Source organism: Cucumis melo, chromosome 4 (genome assembly GCF_025177605.1).
Source record: "Cucumis melo cultivar AY chromosome 4, USDA_Cmelo_AY_1.0, whole genome shotgun sequence".
NCBI lineage: Eukaryota > Viridiplantae > Streptophyta > Magnoliopsida > Cucurbitales > Cucurbitaceae > Cucumis > Cucumis melo.
Genome location: NC_066860.1, coordinates 741,593 through 759,718, shown reverse-complemented (window position 1 = coordinate 759,718; position 18,126 = coordinate 741,593). Strand labels below are relative to the sequence as shown.

The following is an 18,126-nucleotide window of genomic DNA, read 5'->3' as shown; positions in this document are numbered from 1 at the left end:
TACGGATTGTGGACAGCAGAAAATGGAACAATTTCATAAGACAACTAAAAAAGAAAAGTCAATTATATGCGAAAGGAAAAATCCAAAGTCTCCTCAACGAAGTCGTAATTCACAAAGCTCTCTCTGCTAGAATAATCGTTTATAAACTTTGAATTTAACTTACATTCTCAAGCATCCTCAGAAGACGATGCGAAAAAGAGGCGCATCGGAGCCGCTTGCCGGCATAATCTCCCAGCGGCAGGGCTCGAAGTCGTCTGAGACAGGGCAGTAACCGGCGAGAGTGACCTTATCGGAGGAAGCGGTGACAGAGCCGAACTCAAAGACGGTGACGGAGGCAGCTGGTCGGGGGACTTCGAGGGCGCCATTCAGGCCGGGGACTTCGGCAGGCTGAGAGAGATTCTTGGAAGGAGGCTGCGGCGGCTTGGAAGTGGAATCGGATGGCGGAGATTGGCCTTTCCACCATGAAAGGAGACCCATCGGGGAGAATTCGCGGGAGATGGAGTGAAGAATGGTTTAGGGTTTTGGAAATGAAATAGGAGTTTGATTGAAAGTGGATAAAAAGCTTTGGACGTAACGTAACGTCGGAACGGTGCGTTTCTTCTGACGTGTGACGCTGATGTCTTTAATCCGGAACATTCCATTTCAACCCCTCAAACTTATTCCCTACTTCCCCTTAAATAATTGTATAGATTACATAATATTCTTGTAGTTCAGTTATGGCAATCTCATTCGTTTAGAAGTTTAGGAATTAGGAGTTTATTATTTTTGAGAGATTGAAGGTGTAATTATCACTATAGACTATAGTCCTACTTTAGGGATGGTTTTTGTGATTTACCCATTTAGAGAGAAATTATTAGTATTTTGTGCTAAAAAATACTCTAAGTGAATGCAATAGATGCCTATTTTTGTTCATAAAAGAGCGTTAACTGGTGGTATTCATGATCAGGAGAGTTAAAAAAAATATATATAGAATTGTTTCTTTTCTTACTATTTTAACCTTATTAAAAGTTCATATTATTTTATAATTAAAATAATTTTAAAAGATTTTATCTTATTTAATATTAATTATTAAGAAATTTAATTTATTAATGTATATCCATAAAATTAACTATAGATTCTTACTTGACAATTTTTTACTAACCAAAAAGTCTCGAGTATAATAGTGTATTCAGATTACATTTTTAAATATTCAATTTAAAAAATCATGAAAGCTACCCAAAATATTTTAAAATAAGTGTGTTTTAAACAATTTTAATGTATTTTTATAAGTGTGTTTTAAGCTACTCAAAAATGAATTTAAATTATCCTGTGAGAATACAAAGGTTTGGATTGTATTGTGGGTGATTTTGAGCGAAATAGGCCGAAAGCAATCAAAATAAGCCTAAAACCAACTGATTATTGAGCTAATCATATTTAATTATAACAAGATTAGGATTAGGATGTACCTCTCTAATCAATTTCTTTATATTTGAAACTTACCAATTGAGCAGTTTTCATGGAACAATATTCTAAACAAAAGAAAGAGCATGGTATTCCTTGGCATCAAAACGCTAGCAGATCCATCCAATCAATCACCAAAGAAAATGAAAATGGTAAGCAAATTGCAAAAACTTGATATATAACCAATCAAATGTGTAAGAGGGGAAGGGAAAGAAAAATTAGACAAATTCAATAATTTCTATTACCTCTTTGATCTTTGATAAACTCCATATCTATTCCCTCAAATTTCATTACCAGCTTTAGAATTTCGAAAATCCCTTTTCAATTCCCCAACTCTCTTCATACAAGCTGCCTTGGTCTTCCCCGGAACTGCAGCTGCGATTTTCTCCCATCTCATCGCTGAATCCTTTGGAAATGCCTTCAAAGCATTAAGCAATGCAATGTCTTCACCTGAACTCCAACCTCCGGCGACGGCGGCCGTGGGGGCTTCTTCATTGACGTTCTCAATTCTCTTATCCATTGGTTTCCTATTCTTCAGAAATTGAGCATACGAATCCTCATCGCCTAATTTCTTCTCTCCCATTTCCTTAGCCATTTTAATCACATTCTCCACTTTATGCCTTCCACCAAACGCCTCAGCAATTATCTCCCACCGTCTCGGTTTCCCCACAGGATGTTTCGCTAATTGCTTCTTCAAAAACCCTAATTCCGCATCGTCCCATTCCGCTTCCTCAATCGCAAAATCGACTCCATTTTTGTTACTCTGATGACCTACTCCATTCCTGTTATCAATTTTCGCAGAGGATTTTTCAGCGACTACGATTGAAGCAACGGCGATTTCATCGTTAGATCTACGCGCTTTTGAGCGCTTTTGAACGGGTTTCTTCTTCGAATCGTCTTCTACTTCGAGTTCTTCGTCGGGGATTTCGAGGATCGGACCTCGACCGACACGAATGTCGCCACCGGTGAGGGAAATGGGGGCAAAAGGGCCGACGAGAAGGGAGAGAGAAAGCCAGATGAAAAGGGATCTGAAGGGTTCGAATTGGACGAATACGATTGAGAGAACGAGAAAAATGGAAGAGATTACGACGGTGATTGAGAGAAAGAGTTTGGTGGACTGAGAATCTGATTGGAGCTCCATCGCCGGAGATGGATTGGCGCGAGAGTGGAAGAGGAACCTGGGCTTCGCATCTTCGTCCAGGAACTCCATTTTCAGTTCAGAGCTGAAGGAGAGAAAGTTTGACCATTGAGCCTTTTATAGGTCTGCGGCTAAATCCAAACGACGTAGTTTCTACGATTGGAGGATATTTTTGAAAAAATACCAATAATAATAACCCTTTTTAAACTTTGCTAAAAATAACAATTTAATTTTAAAGCCTTATTTGTCCTTATACTTAAAAATTCAAGTCAATTTACATGGGCCAAGATTACATTAGATGACAAATTTTAAGAACAATTACGATCAATATAGTAATATTTATAAAAAATCGTAAATATAGCTAATATTTGATCTATTGGTTATTGGTTAGACTCTTGTTGTTAATAGATTCTGTCAAATTTTGTTATATTTACAATTTTTTAAAAATATTGATATATACACCAATAGGTTGTATCTAATAGTTAGATTTGCAATTATCCCTATAGTTTAAGTCCAAGTCAACTATCGTTGGCTAAGTTCACTCTAACAACATAGTTAATTAATAATTAAGTAGTTGTTTATATATTAGGAGGTCGTAATGTAACCCATCGCAAGCCCGTGTTTGGATTGAGGCTTTTGAGTATCGTTTGTAATTTTTAGGGATAATTGCAAATATACCAATCAAAATCGAAATATTAGCATATATAAAAACATTAAAAAAAAATTGCAAATACAACGAAGTTTTAGACTTTATTGTTGATAGATTTATATTAAATAGATAATTTATCAACGACATAGTCTATCATAAACTTATCGATGTATGTTGTGAGAAATAAATGAATTTGATGTCAACTCTAATATCAAATCGAAACTATATAATTTTAGGTTAAAAGTAAACATGAAAATTAAAATTCGACGTAGGTCTTACACAGAAAAAACTCGAATATTTAGTTTTATTACATGCTTGAAAAAATTACATACACTCAACCAAATAATAGAATGATTACACATGATTCAATACAACTTAGCCAAATATTCCAATTTCAAAACAAAAAAAAAAAAAAAAAAAAAAAAAAAAAAAAAAAACAACAAAAGTAAAAAAGGGAAACTACAATCAAACAAAAACAAGAAGAATTTTAATTTTTCATCTAGTGAGACATTTATTTCCGATCAAAATAACTATAAGAAAATTTTAAAATAAAAACATGAAGAAAAATTTCTATAAATATAATATGGAATGATGAATTTAATTAACTTGAACTCCAGTGTCGTAGATATCTCCAGCCTTCCAATCACGAGGAATATCATTAATGGGGACAATCCACTGCTCGTCTCCCTCCTCATTTGTCAGCAACATTCTCAATGACAACGGTCCCCTCGGTGGCGATGTTGTCGTCCATACAGTACCGTAGCTTCGATCTAATAACTTGCACACGAAGTTTTTCGTCTGCAAATTTTATACGAATTATAGTTTACGATTTGGTAACTTTGAATTCATGGAACTCGAGATTAAATAGTTTAGGTCTTATTTGTCAACGTTGTCAAAAGTTAAGCTTGTAAACGTTGTGAAATATCTTCTAGAGTATTTTCAATTGTTCTGAATACAATTGTTTTGTTACTTTAAGAAAGATGAAAACCATCGTAAAAAGCTTCTGACAAAACAAACACATACTACTTTCAAAAACTAAAAATGAAATAATTACTAAATATGCATAGACGATGATGATACAAGGAGCATAATGTTGAAGTAGATACCTCACAAAGTTGAACTGCTGTGATGTCATTTTTTCCTTGTTGAAACCTTATGACAAAGGCCAAGTAATGAGGAGCATCGCTATTCTCATCAATCTTTATTGTTATGTTTTTGTTTGGGTAACTGCAAGCCACTCTGTTCCACATAAAACAACAAAAATAGGGGGTTTAGGATAAATAAGCAGCCATTATTCTAACTATATCAGAAAACTTTTTGGACTATCGATATCAGCTATGACTCATTACAATTTTGAAACATATGTAAACAACAACAAACGAAATAAAATAGAGTTCATTTTTTAGATTACCATAGATAGATTATGTTTCGTCTCTTAAAATAAATACGACCTTAAATATAATTCGATAGTAGATATATTTCTAAAGTGTCGATTTTTTGTGCTTAAAAATTGTCGAGGTAGTATAGAAAATCTAACCGTTTGTATTCAATGTCAATGACACCAAGGGCCATCAAAGAGACAGCAGCATAAGGGGTTTGAGCCAACCCAGCATAGGCTCTTCGGCTCATAATAAAATCGCCAGGACCTGAGCCTTGATCTGTTATCACCACCATTGTTCCTTTCTCTGAGCACAATTCACTGTCTATGCACCTTATCTGTTCAATATAATTAATATTCCCAACACAATATATTAACATTACTTTCCTTTTGAAAAAAAGATTAATTAAATTTTTGTAGATTATATTAATATTGAATATTATTTGATATTTGATCACCTGGTAACAAGCTCCACAACCAAGGCCATTTCTGTAAAGATCAGAGGCAGTTGCAACATCTCCATCGTTAATCGTTGCTCCAAAAGTTCCATACCCACATGCTCCATCTAAAATTAAATTAAATTGAAGGACATAATGCAAAGGGTGTCGTGTTGAGAGAAATAATTATAATTAACTAAATAACTAGTTTGGTTTTTTTTTTTAATTTTAGTTTTTGAAAATTAAGCTTCTAAACATTATTTTTATTTTTATTGTTATTTAATATTTTGCTATGTTGGGTTTTTTAGTTCTTTTAAAAAATGAATTTTTAATATGTTTTTGTTTTTAGATTTCTAATATCCTTTTAAGAAAAATGAAAGCTGGGGTAAGTAGAAAGGAAAAAAACTTAAAATTAAAAAATAAAATGGTTATCCAATTGTTTAATTTGTTTCTAAATTTTAGAAAATTTTCAATTTTGTATCTAACCGAACTTTTAGTAAGTATACTGTAACTTTCACTTTTTATGTCCAATATTGATTCTTTTTTCAAATAAATGATTTCACCGATCAAATACTTTTTAAAAATTTACAAATCAACTTATAACAAAATAATAAAAATTCGATCATCTATTATGCTTTTATAAGTTCACCAACTTATTAAACACAGGATTAAAAGTTTAAAGACCCAATTGACACGAGCTTGAAATTTGAAGTACTAACACTTGCAATTTAACTAATATGAGACTAAGAGAGAGCACTTACGATCTGTTCCTTGCTCCTCCGAGTTAGGGTAATGAGAGGCTCGAGAGCGTGTGAAACAATCATTACATGTGGCACTCTCTGAAAGCCTTAGCATGAGAAGCAAAGTTATTGCAAAAACAAAAACAGAAGAGAAAGAAGAGAGAGCCATGATAAAAAAGCAGCACACACAAGCTTTTAGGATGTTATTGAAGAAAGATGAAAGAAGAAGACGTGGAGATGAATTGAAATCGGGCAGTGTTATTGAAGTATTTATAGTGAAATTTGGGTTATCCCTATCCAATTTCCTTTAGCTTTCGTTGTACATTTTTTTATATAAAACAATTTGAATGTAATTTTTAAAAATGCTTAGTGGAATTCTGTTAATTAGTCTTTTTAGCCTTTTCCATATCTCCACCCTTTTATTATATGGTTCATTTGTATTCATTTTTGTGTGTGTTGTTGGACGAGAAACAAAGACCACTTTATCAGCTTAGATTATTAGTTTTCTTCTCCCTTTTTTATTTCTGTTGTTAGTGATTGTAATCATCAAAAGGGAAAAGTTGGCATATAAACATATAAATATATATAACATGGTATGCTAACGTTATGAAAAACGTTCTTGAAATTACGAAACTTAGTCCTTCATTTTAAACCTACCCAAAAACTTGTAAAAATCTGTTACAATAAAAACTTTCTTCTATTGAATATAATCTAGACAAGCATCATAGCCACCTCTACCACATCAACTTTCTTATCCAATATTCAAACAAGTTTCAACTTTGACGATGACTTGGTGAATTTGAAACATTTAAAAAATGTTAAGGATAATAATTCCAAATTTTAAAAAACATAATAGTGTAAAAAGAAAAAAGAAAAAAGAAAAAGTTAAGATATTGGTAATGAAATCACCATTTTCCTTCCAATAATATTGATAATCCAAATGTTAAATAATAGTGAATATTACGAATAAGCATGTCTAAAAGAAAAGGTAATTTAAATACTACAAGGTTAAACATGTATTAGGCATAATTGAAGTTCAAACTAGGTCATATAATTGGGTCATTTGAATTGAATATAATGTAAATTAATTAAGATTAAGATCTTTCTCTTTCACCTATAAAAAAAAAGCATCTTTTTGGGGCACCATCTTCGAAACTGTTGATATCAAGAGCGTGCAAAGTTTGAGAGTTTAAGATAAGTTTAGCCTATGGTTGTAATTATTTGATGACGACAGATAGAATTGAACCAAGTCATTGAGTCACCTAACTTGATCTTACACTGAAAATATATTCGATGGTTTTCTTAATAAGAAAATACCCAATTGAATTTGTTTGCCTCAAAATAGAAAAAGGTTTGGTGGATTTTCACTGACAAGGTGTTGGTCAAATGCCATATCGGAGCATCTCTTTGTCTTTTCACATTGTGTATCAATGAAAGTCAGTTTGGTTTCCACTAGATAAAAAAGTTGAAGCAAATCTATTATCTATCCGAAGTTTGTGTTTGGTATCATTACTATGAATGCAATCATCTTTGACCTATGCCATTGCGCCAGGATGCACACCTTTCAAGCAACAAAATTCCATACGGTTTAAGCTTGAATGACGTAATAGTCAGGGAATAAACAAGTTATTATATTTGAGATTTTTGTACAAATAATCTATCCATATCATATTTAGAAACTAATTTTATATAACATGTCGTGATGTCCTAATTGGAGTAAACGAGCTCATATATTCATGCTCTAGCTCTTGTTCTTGTTTCACTCCCACATCCATTGTTTCTTGTTCTTGTGAGAGGAAAAGACACTAGCATTTAATCATAACGAAAGAGAAAAATAGAAAAATATAAGGAACGATAACTAAGAGGGAGTGAGATCCTAACTCCCAGGCACGAGAGACCAAATTTTGAGTCAACAGTACAATTATCTCTCACAAAATGATCAAATTAAACAAAAGTCAAAAATAATTGACTTATCTTCATTTCTACGAGTTCTAAGGTTCAAAACTCCTACCCGACTTTTCTTTAGGAAGTTCACGTTCAACTGTGCCAAGGCGAACAATATCTAAAAGAAAGAGAAAAGACCCCTTGATACTTTCTAAGAAACTTATTTCCAAGAGATGCAAGAATGTGTTCATTGAATTTTGATCAGCTCTAGGTTTTAGGAAGAAATGAGCAGCCTTCCCTTCTATGGCGAAGTCCAAGATTGACCCTTTTATATTTAATTGAGCAATATGGAATTATGGTAGTTGACAATTGACAAATGGCTAGTAAAGGACGCCAAACAACTTTCGCGCCGACATAGATTTACAATAGAAGAAACCAAAAAAGGCTAAGACTTGGGAAAATCATCATTATTCATGACATGGAATCCATTCTCTAAATAGTTTATCCCATCCCACCCAATGCTTGCTATGGTCACAATCTTTTTGAGTTCTAACATCAGATCAATTCGCTAAGAAGTTCATATATATGTTAGGTTAAAATTTTCAATAAAAACATATTACCGTAGTCCTCACTAATAGTCAGAAAATTTACACCAAACTTGAGCCAAATAAATGTTTCTCAAATTCCAATTGAAGACTTGTTTGGTAATCGGTTTCTTTTTCCTTTCTTAGCAGTTAGCACTAAACTAGTGGTGGGGACTGCTTTCAAAATTTAATGAAAATGACCTTAAAAAAATTAAAAAACTAAATTTAGACATTTGATGGCATATTAAAAGGAAAATTACCTTTTCAGCCTTCCAGTAATGCATGGTTTTAAACCTTGAGTTTTCAAAATCACACACCATTTTCCCTATTAAAAAATGAAATCAAATAGTTCTCAAAGTACAGCCTCCCAAAAAAAAAAAAAAAAAAAAAAAAAAAAAAAAACTAGTTAGGAAATTCAGCAGGATATATCAAGTGGTGAAGGGGAAAAAAGCTGACAGCAGCCAGGCTAAATGCATTGACATTTGGACATTCCCCATCAAAACTTATTGAAAAAGCAAAGCCACCCACCAAGAAAGGAAAAGGAAAGGCAACATAAGTTCCAAAATGAATAATCTCAGGGAGAGGTATGGAATATTGGACATTTATATCGTAGGGAAAGAAAGTGAAATCTTATTGAACATTGAAACATAAAAGATTTAATTTCTGGTTAGAAACTTTAAATTGGGTTAAAACCATCAAATTCGATGACGTTTTATGTACAAATTTAACATATGTGAAAGTTAAATTTGAATGAGTTATGTATGCTTTTGGTCAAATAACAACTTAATTGAGTTAGCAAATGCTAGCATATAAATAGCAAGATTTTCTTCCTCTATAGAATCCCACTTCAAGTCGAAGAGTTTTCCACTTTCGTTCTTTGGATCTTGGGTTAAGTTGAGAGCAAGTAGCCAAGAGCTCTTTGTCAAATCCAAGTAGTTAAAATTTTTAGTATTAATAGAACCAGTGATTGTATCTTGCCGAGCAGATTGCTATAGTTTGCTTGCAGCCTATGCAAAGCCAATAATTGTCTTCAAGACAATGTTTTATTATAAAAGTGTCTTGACTACCTTTTGAATCTCTACAAACTTTTGAGATTTTTTCTATGTTCTATGTTATGTCAATTTATAAATCTTATTATACCATCTGGCTCGCTTACCTTTAAGTTTGAACATTATTATTGTACACACTGTATCTAGTTGTGGTGTAAGGATATGATAATTTTCCTTCCTTCTGTAGTGCACCCTTCTACGTCAATCTTTAAGTTGGAAAAAATTGATGAATTACTTGAATTGATATTAATCAAAAGTTAAGGGAAACAAAAAAGGCTTGGGGAAAAAAGGAAGGACAATGCAAAAATCAGAGCCTTGCCAGAAAAAGGGACCTAATCTAAGAAAAATCAAGATCAATGGGGGAAAACTTAGATTAAGAGCTTTATACTCATATAATAGCAAACTAAGGGAGCAAAAGTTTACCATAAAATCCATACCATTGTGTTTTCAGAACCATGAGACTGAGTCAATCTCATTCCTTGCTGATTTATGTAGTTCAAGCCTTTTGACACATTGCTTTCTCCTTTCAATCAATTCAGGATCTTCACCCAGAAGAGCTGCAAGTTGATTGCCCTACAAAAGAATCAAGTAGTAGACAAATAATTCAGTGAATTGCGAGCGAAACATGAAAATGTCTTTACAAGTGAACAAAAGTAGATTGTCAGCTATAAGTTCAATACCTCCATTTGTCCCAATTGCACATAAAAGTAATCTAATATAGATCGCTTTGCTTCCCTAACTTGACAATGAACAACAGACTTTGGAATGGTGTTCCTCAGAGTCTCAGACACCATCCTGATATATGAAGAAATATTTAATGCTATCCGGTGAAAATGCGCCTCAGTGTACCGGTCTGTGGTAGCTGTAGATGGTGGGGTTCCTCCCTTTTCATCTTCCTGTTGGAGCTTTCGAAAGAAGTCTACTGTTAGGTAGGAGGATTCCATGTCAACCAAACGCAAGGTTGTCTTTTTGCTATCTTCTCGAAATCTCTCTAACGCTTCGTTTGCAGCTCTTGAAACTTCAGCTTGGAGAGTGGGAAAGCGCTTCAGCTCCTGTTCCATTTGAAGAATTTAGCTCAGACAATCCTAAATTCCTACTTTAGTTTAGCATTATCAAAATGTAATATTTTTTTAATTGAACCTGAGTTTCTGCCATTGATCTTCTAACGAGTTCCTTCAAAATGAAATGAACCTGAAAGTACCAGATGGAAAATTTTCATAACAAGATTAAAAATCAATGAATGTTTGATTTAGCTCGAATAATCCACTGCATTACGTACACCTAATTACAAGGTATATTTAGATAGAATACAACAAATACACTATACAACATTAATTAAAGGACGTTTGTCCATTGCATAGTCGAACTATAACAATAAACAGCTCATATCATTAGGAAAATATGGCATGGGAAAAACAGGTGGCACTTACAGCATCAACTGAAGCTTCAGCCGGACGTCTAAAATAATTAACTGCTCCTTCAATAAGGCGCCGATACCCATGCTCAGGTGCAATCAGATGGGGTTGGTATCCATCGGCCTCCGATATTACTTTTCTCACATTTTGCAGTGAGAGATACCGATCAAAAGGAAGCTTTCTCAAAGCATGAGGAAGCTGATTATCAAAAACACTATATATCCGGTCACCACCAGGTCGTCTGAGATTAAGAGAAAAATAGTTATGTGAAAACACAACTAAGCATAATCCAAATCCAGCTGTGTAGTTGAAGAAAACATCAAATCTAAAGTAAGCCTTTTACGAGTAATGTTAACTTGGACTTCAATCCAAAAGCCTGACAGCTATAAAAAAATTAGCACTTCATACAAATGATAAGAGAAACATGCTCAACAAAAAACACACACGCATAATGTCATTGACAAACCTGCGCATCAATGAACAATGAAATTCCTGGTAAATACGTACATATTGAAAATCAAACAACGGTTACAAGATTTTGCTGATAAAAATTCAATAGAAAAAGCATAGTATATACCCCCCATGGAGATGCTCCTTGAACACCAGGTCAAATGCACGGCAAAGCTCTAGGATGGTATACAATTGAGCCTATTATATGTCAACCGAACAAATTTAGTTAATAGAGAAACAAATTAGTTATTGAACAAGAAATAAACGATTACCCCAGAGTCCACAGAAACAGGCTTCCCAAGTTGATCAAGCTCTGCTTCAATTTCATCAATGCTTTTGTTAATTAACGATGCAATGCCAGGCATACATGTCTTTATCTGAGACTCTAGGTGCTGAAATCATACCATTTGAGACTGTTATTTATGATGCCAATAGGAATTAAGTGAATACTGAACTAACGACAGAGTAAGCAGTTAATGCATCTCAGCTTAACCTTTGACAGGAGTTTCGCCAGATACTCTGACCCCATTGTACCAGCCAAGTGTTTGTAGTCAACACTAGAAGCAAAGAATTCACGTTCCCTTCGTCGAGCGGTAATCATATCAATATTCTTATTGATATCAGCTTGAGAACGGTTGACAACTCCAACCCAAGGGTGTTGAAGCCGATAGGACCTTCCATCAAGAACCTTCAAAGAGCAATTTTGAGGAAGCGTGAGGAAAGAAAAGGGATGCGGAAACAGAGGAATTGAGGATCACAAAGTTATCCATCAATGCATGCAGTGCTTGATATTATTTTAAACCGTTTTGAAATAACATCAAGGGAGCAATCTCAATGAATCACGTTTTAATTAAGTGGCATCATTTAATGGGCAAGTGTAGACTAAAATATAGAACTGAACACATAAAAAGAACTAGATCTTACCTCCAAAGCATTTGTTCCATTATCCATCAAATCAAGCTTTGTCAATACCCCAAATGTCCTTTCACCTAAGGAAATAATAGAGAGAGAAAACAGATATAAACATGCATTATAACTTGTATATAAGGCTGCATAATTCATTCATAAATGGAGCCAACAGCAAAAGAACATGCCTGTGGAATCAACCTCTCGAGAAAGCTTAATAGCATCAGATGTTGCAATATCTTGATTAGCCGGAGTTATGGCCAAAATTATGCAGTTTTGCTGCAGTTAAGAATTTAATTTATCCATAAACAGATCAGGAAATTTCTGCTTGCTGAAAAATTCAAATAAACATTCTACTAGCTTTTCTCTCGTTTATATCTTTATTTAGTTAGACGCAAAGTCCATTAATGTAATGAGAGCTGCAACTTGTTCAAGGAAGGATCGTTGAATTGGGATATCAACTTAACTGATTTCAACCAACTCATTATTTCAATATCCTCTTCTAAAATTAAGGTCTTCTACAATTAAAGGAGGAAATGGAGCAAAAAATTGCCGAAAAAGTAATAAATCTCTGTTTACATCAACTCCATTTTCTATTTTTCTATAAGATTTTGATTGAGACAGGCCAGCACGCATAACTTTCAGGCTAATTTAATTTATTATAACCCCAATGAAGTAACTCCATTAACTGGCAACTAAAGTTTTTTAGTAAAAGATACTTCCTTACCTGCTCGATATAAGTCCGGACCATTGATTCAATATCTTGAACGATGCTGTCAGGCTGTCCTTCTGCATCAGATAAATTTATTAACGATGGAACTTATTATGTTATTTTATAATTATTTAGGATGAAATGATGGAAGCTTACCTACAGCAACCTTTGTTAAACCAGGCAAATCTATGAGTGTCAAATTGACCACTGCAATCAGATTAACATTAAGAAACCAAAAGATTTTAATCATCAGTTAACACACAGAATTGGTTACATAATAATATAGATTAGCTTCATCCATGAAAAAAAATGCAAAAGATATCCATATGATGATATACATGAGCAAAGCAATCATTACCACAATACAAAAATAAGAAATTAAAACTATCCTGAAAAAGAGACAGCTAATTCTTTGACATGAATGACAAAGTCATCAGAAACAGAATACCTATCCTACATATAGATCAGTTTTTTGTCAAACTATGCAATCTTGTCAAACCAAAACTATGAAGAAAAAAAAATACTGGAGTTGAGACAATCAGAAGAGCAGCACCTGATGTGTGAGAGTGAATAATATTGATTAACCTCATTAAGAGGAAGAACCCTGCAATTATATTCTATGAATCAAATAGGCAAACCAAGCACAAGCCTTTTTTGGAATTATATATTTATCCAAGAAACGTGGCAGCGAAGTCTTTAAGATGTAGGTCAGAGGAAACAGAAACGCAGCATCTATCCTAAGATTATGATTCTGCTAGGTATCTAAACCTGCAACCAGAAAGATCCCAAGAATTGAAAAACAGAGGACTTCACCCTCCATAATGAAGTTCCCAAAAGACAGAGTATCTAATTACAAGGAAAGATAATCAAGAAGAAAAAGGACAGCAGGGAAACTTTAAGAACAATCCGCCGCTATTCGATGGAGCTGATTCTCTCCTGTGGTGACAACACTCACTCCAGAAAGATTCCCACCTCTCAGCCTTGCAAAAACCCTTAATAAATCTTAACCAGACTGGTCCCCACCCCAATTCATCAGAGCCTTCTAACCAATTGTTCCTTGTTTCTTCCTCAAGTACACGTTCTTAATTGGAGGTTTCACAGAGTTTTCATTGAATTATGTAGGAACATTTATCACTAATCAAATTTAAAAATATGGCATAATATGAAGAACACGTTTCAATGTATAATGTGTTTAGCTACAATGAAAGCAAAAGCTAATGATCATCGGTACAAGTAAGCAAGGTAAGAAACTAGTGAAGAGAAAACAGGAAGAATCACTGAACATACAAAAAGCAGATATTATTGAATAATGAGAACCACAACATAAATCTAGATTTATTACCATTTGGAGAGTAGATACTGAGATGAATTGGAACAGGAGAAATTTGTTTTAACCTCCCAGTCAAGCTATCAGTTTCATCTTCTATTTCCTTCCTAACCAACGCTGCAAAAAACTAATAGAAGTTGATAATAATGCCAGACAAGGTATCTAGATAATTTTACTGATTCTATAATGGAAAGCATGATAAGATATACATCATAACATTCAGCTTTGTAAACTTAGGAAGTATTGCATCTTTCATTTCAATTATGTTGGAGACATTTCAAACAGAACTTTGTGTATGTATCTAAAAAGACAACCCAATACCTGTTGAATTTAAAAGCAGCCTTTTCTCATTCAACTTTGATTGTGATGCAAGATGGTGAGAGATATAAGTGGAGAAGTAAAGGAATACCTAGCCAGTGTAGGTGTATTCGGAGTTTGGAGGACAGATAAGTACAACAATAATCCAATTCGATAGCTAAATAGGTAGAGACTCCTAGAGACTTCAGAACTACCATGATAGCCTATACCATGACTTTGTGCACATGACTTTGGATCTTAATATGTTTCCATTAATCTGTTTGATTGCCGTTTTTACCTGGCATTTATGAGAATGTGAAAAACTTGTGGTTTTATTAGTAAAGGTAACATTTGTTAGGGAAGAAATTGTAGTAAGAAGCATAGATATGGATACAAGACACAACGATGACACATTTATTAAAATATACATTTCTAAAAATATAAATATCCATTTATATACGAAAAAAATTCAAAGTCGATGCAGTTATATGCTTAAAAAATGAGTTCAATGCATTTTGCTCAATTCAAAATCAAGTGTATGACACATGCTCAACCAATGTTGGACCCATATTGACTTTGTATAACTAGTGTCTAACACATTCATTAAGTGTCCAATACATGTCCAACAAGTGCCGGACATGTGTCCAACAAAGGCATGCTAGCGAAACTAAATTTTGTATGCTTCTTAGGTAATACACAACAGACACTTCTCTCACCAACATTTCAATTGTATACTTCAATTTATTAACCTTAAATTTTTTTCTCTTTTTATTGAAAAGCTGCTAAAGATTATAAATAACGATGATGATGATGATGATAAAATTCTTTAGTAACTAGTAACTACAAATCTAGAGTAAATATTTCCTCTCAAGTAATGGAAATGGCGTAACAGGAAGCACTCTGAAGCTAAATATGAAACAGAAAGCAAGAGACGGAGAACTTTTCTGACCAACTAGAGGATATTTTATTGTCTAAAAATACAGAAAGAGACATTTTATAGTATTAAAAAAAACAAAATACCGTACAGAAATCAGTAAATTTTTTCTTAGGCAGATGAAGAAATTCTGCATACTCCTCTCTTCCTGGTTCAACCTTCTGGAGCTGCAAAACTAGAGGCCTCCGCGTAACAATTCCTGGAAAATAAAATTATCGGTTGGTGGGTTTAAATAATTAAGGAAGAGTAGGACCGTCGACGGATATTCTTAATCTTTGGTAACTGCTAGGCAGTAGAAATTCGAAGAATGCGATTGATTAGAAGGGATTTTGTCCGTTCAGAAGTTCAGCGAGATATTACTATCCTCTCGAAAATAGTAAGTTCTAATTTAATTGAACGTAACATCCCGGGCAAACTTCTAGCATTCCCTCCAGAATATAGATTCTTCAAGTCACTGATAGTAGAAGTTCTTGGACTAACTTTTAACACTGAACACATGCCACGTGACTAAATCAATTAAATTATTTACGCAAGGTCTTCTATAATTTTGTTGCTTTTCCTTCTCCATTACAGACTCAAATTAATAGTAAATCTCAATCTGACGTTTCTTCCGCAACTCCACACTTCGACGTCGATACAGATATTTAACAGAAATCCATCCGAAACAAAGCAAAAACCATCTCGAAACACAACGTTAATCATTTTACCACTTTCTAGAAAAAGAAAAACAACAAAACTAGAACCACCACTACATCCCTGACTAACCTGATCCCCTGGGAAGAAAATCACGACCAACAATGCTCTCCAACACCGATGATTTTCCAGAGCTCTACATTTCCAACCAAACACAAACAAAATAAATAAATAAATAAAACCTCGCATGCAACAAAAGGCATCTATAAAAGTCAAAGCAAAAATTACCTGACCGCCGACGACAACAACAGACGGAAGAGTCTCCCAAATAGTAGGCAAAGCAGAGTACTCACCGCCGTAATCACCAAGAACAGTACAAGCTCTCTGAATACGGTTAACAAGGGCGATCAAGGACTCCATGGCAGCCATTGCGCCAAATTGAGCGTTATGTACTAGAGAAGTAGAAGAAGAAGAAGTTGAAATGGCAGCATGAGAGAAAATGAGGGAAAAGAAAGCGTGTATGATGAGAATGAAGAACGAGAAAACGTTGAAGAACAAAAGCATAGCCATATTCTCGTGTATATATATATATATTATATATATATATATAGGGAATATCAGCGTTGGGAGAGGAAATGTTGAACGATTTCAACGGTGACACGATTCAACAACGGTTTTTATGGGATTCGACTTTCGTAACTCTCTTCATTATCAAAAAGAATAATGAAATAATTATGTTTGTTTGTGATTTTAGAGTGGTTTTCAAATTCTTCTTTTTGGCGCCATCTCTTTGGCACCCAATAATATTCTATGGATCAATTACATTGAAGTTAAATATTTGCTATAGTAAAAACAAAATTTCTAAAAATAATTTATTTAGATCTATTATTATATTTCGTATATAGTTTATTTCATTTCAAAATTAGTTTTCGAGAAAGTAGAAAGAAACATGTCTATCAAATATTTGATCTCTCTAGTATAGTAGTCAATCAACAAATGTAATATATGTGAAATTTAGTTTTTCGTGTTGTGATTCTTTAGCATACAATAATTAAATTTTAGGTAGGTTTATCTACTTACCATCATCAAATTTTAACAAACTATTTATTAGAAAGTAATATGTAACAATTTTATTAATGTTCTTTGTATTAATTTTCTTTTCAAACAAACTTTCTAAATTTAGAGAAAGTGATGAACAGTTGTTGTAGATGATTGAAAATACTTACTGAAAGATTTAAAATCACGCTGAATTTTGTAAATATATTTTTTATTCGTTTTGATATATTTGCAGATGTGTCTTAATTTATTGTTGAAATTTTAGCATTGTAAAGTAAATTATACAACAAATTTATTTTAATATTTTCACGTATTTACCATCAAAGTTGCTCCCAAATACAACACGAAAACAAATTTATTCTTTTTATTTTTCTTTAAACTTTTGCATGAAACTATATATTAGAAAGAGAAATCATAGTATTGCTTGTTTATATCTGATATATCCATCTTACACATACAAGAAACGATATGTATTCATTTCCACTCTAACAAATGATATCGATTATCTGAATTTAGAAGTTTTTTTAGTCCCACATGGGAAACTATAAGAAAAGCTGCGTCATCCGCCAAATATAAAAGACGCCTTAGATGATGAGAACACTCATACCTTTCTCGGCCTTTTGGCTAAGATCAAGTGTAGTATCTGTTCTTATCAGTTTAATATCTGATACGTGGGCCATTGGCCCACATGATATTAAATTTATTTTTTATGGGTCAAGGCCCACATAAGTAGCTTGCTACTTGGGCCTTTGCGCGTCTCCCTTGCCTTGCACTATTGCCTGGGCCTGGCGCAACCCAACAAAGCTCAGTCAAAGTATATATTTATTTTTTCCCACCAGGACGTAGCTTCGAACTTGCTTGAGTGTATATTATATTGTATAAATATTTACTCCGCCAATATAAGGTTATTGTTGTTCTAAGCGTTTCTTCTGCGTTGATACCACAACAACCAGGCATCAGATGTGTGTGATTGTTACTAGGTAGGCTATTAGGTATTTGCTCTTTTGAAACAATTTAATTGGTTAAGTTTTTGTTAGGGTCATCGGCCATTGTAGGAGTAAAGGACCTTTACTCCTGCAATAAAAGCTATAAATTGC

General features: G+C 33.7%; 4 protein-coding genes and 1 non-coding gene across 6 annotated transcripts; 1 reads left to right on the top strand and 4 right to left on the bottom strand.

Moving 5' to 3' along the window:
- Positions 1-6: 6 nt before the first annotated feature.
- On the bottom strand, positions 7-594 carry LOC103503504 (uncharacterized). Its single transcript, XM_008467706.3, has one exon. It carries the CDS (start codon positions 475-477, stop codon positions 178-180), a length of 300 nt encoding a protein of 99 aa, XP_008465928.1. The 5' UTR covers positions 478-594; the 3' UTR covers positions 7-177.
- On the bottom strand, positions 7-2,676 carry LOC103503503 (transcription factor MAMYB). The gene is made up of 2 exons (XM_008467705.3): positions 1,686-2,676; positions 7-1,550 (listed from the first exon to the last, which is right to left on the bottom strand). The coding sequence occupies exon 1, from the start codon at positions 2,648-2,650 to the stop codon at positions 1,721-1,723; it is 930 nt and encodes a 309-aa protein (XP_008465927.2). The 5' UTR covers positions 2,651-2,676; the 3' UTR covers positions 7-1,550; positions 1,686-1,720.
- Positions 2,677-3,514: 838 nt separating this feature from the next.
- LOC103503501 (expansin-like B1) lies at positions 3,515-6,032 on the bottom strand. Its single transcript, XM_017048036.2, has 5 exons — positions 5,804-6,032; positions 5,064-5,170; positions 4,765-4,943; positions 4,334-4,466; positions 3,515-4,025 (listed from the first exon to the last, which is right to left on the bottom strand). The coding sequence occupies exons 1-5, from the start codon at positions 5,949-5,951 to the stop codon at positions 3,825-3,827; spliced, it is 768 nt and encodes a 255-aa protein (XP_016903525.1). The 5' UTR covers positions 5,952-6,032; the 3' UTR covers positions 3,515-3,824.
- Positions 6,033-8,436: 2,404 nt separating this feature from the next.
- Positions 8,437-16,482, bottom strand: LOC103503502 (phragmoplastin DRP1E-like). 2 transcript variants are annotated; one of them, XM_008467703.3, is made up of 16 exons: positions 16,262-16,482; positions 16,106-16,169; positions 15,432-15,539; positions 14,125-14,226; positions 12,939-12,989; positions 12,798-12,859; positions 12,259-12,349; positions 12,089-12,153; positions 11,658-11,852; positions 11,437-11,556; positions 11,292-11,362; positions 10,730-10,955; positions 10,440-10,490; positions 9,980-10,351; positions 9,737-9,872; positions 8,437-8,575 (listed from the first exon to the last, which is right to left on the bottom strand). In XM_008467703.3, the coding sequence occupies exons 1-15, from the start codon at positions 16,400-16,402 to the stop codon at positions 9,747-9,749; spliced, it is 1,845 nt and encodes a 614-aa protein (XP_008465925.2). In that variant the 5' UTR covers positions 16,403-16,482; the 3' UTR covers positions 8,437-8,575; positions 9,737-9,746. The 2 variants fall into 2 exon arrangements, with proteins under 2 accessions (XP_008465925.2, XP_008465924.2); XM_008467702.3 differs by lacking the exon at positions 8,437-8,575 and having other exon boundaries at positions 9,521-9,872.
- A 1,150-nt stretch (positions 16,483-17,632) lies between these two features.
- On the top strand, positions 17,633-17,828 carry LOC127149271 (U2 spliceosomal RNA). The gene has a single exon (XR_007820673.1). It is a non-coding gene; the product is annotated as a U2 spliceosomal RNA (small nuclear RNA).
- The last annotated feature ends 298 nt before the right edge of the window (positions 17,829-18,126 follow it).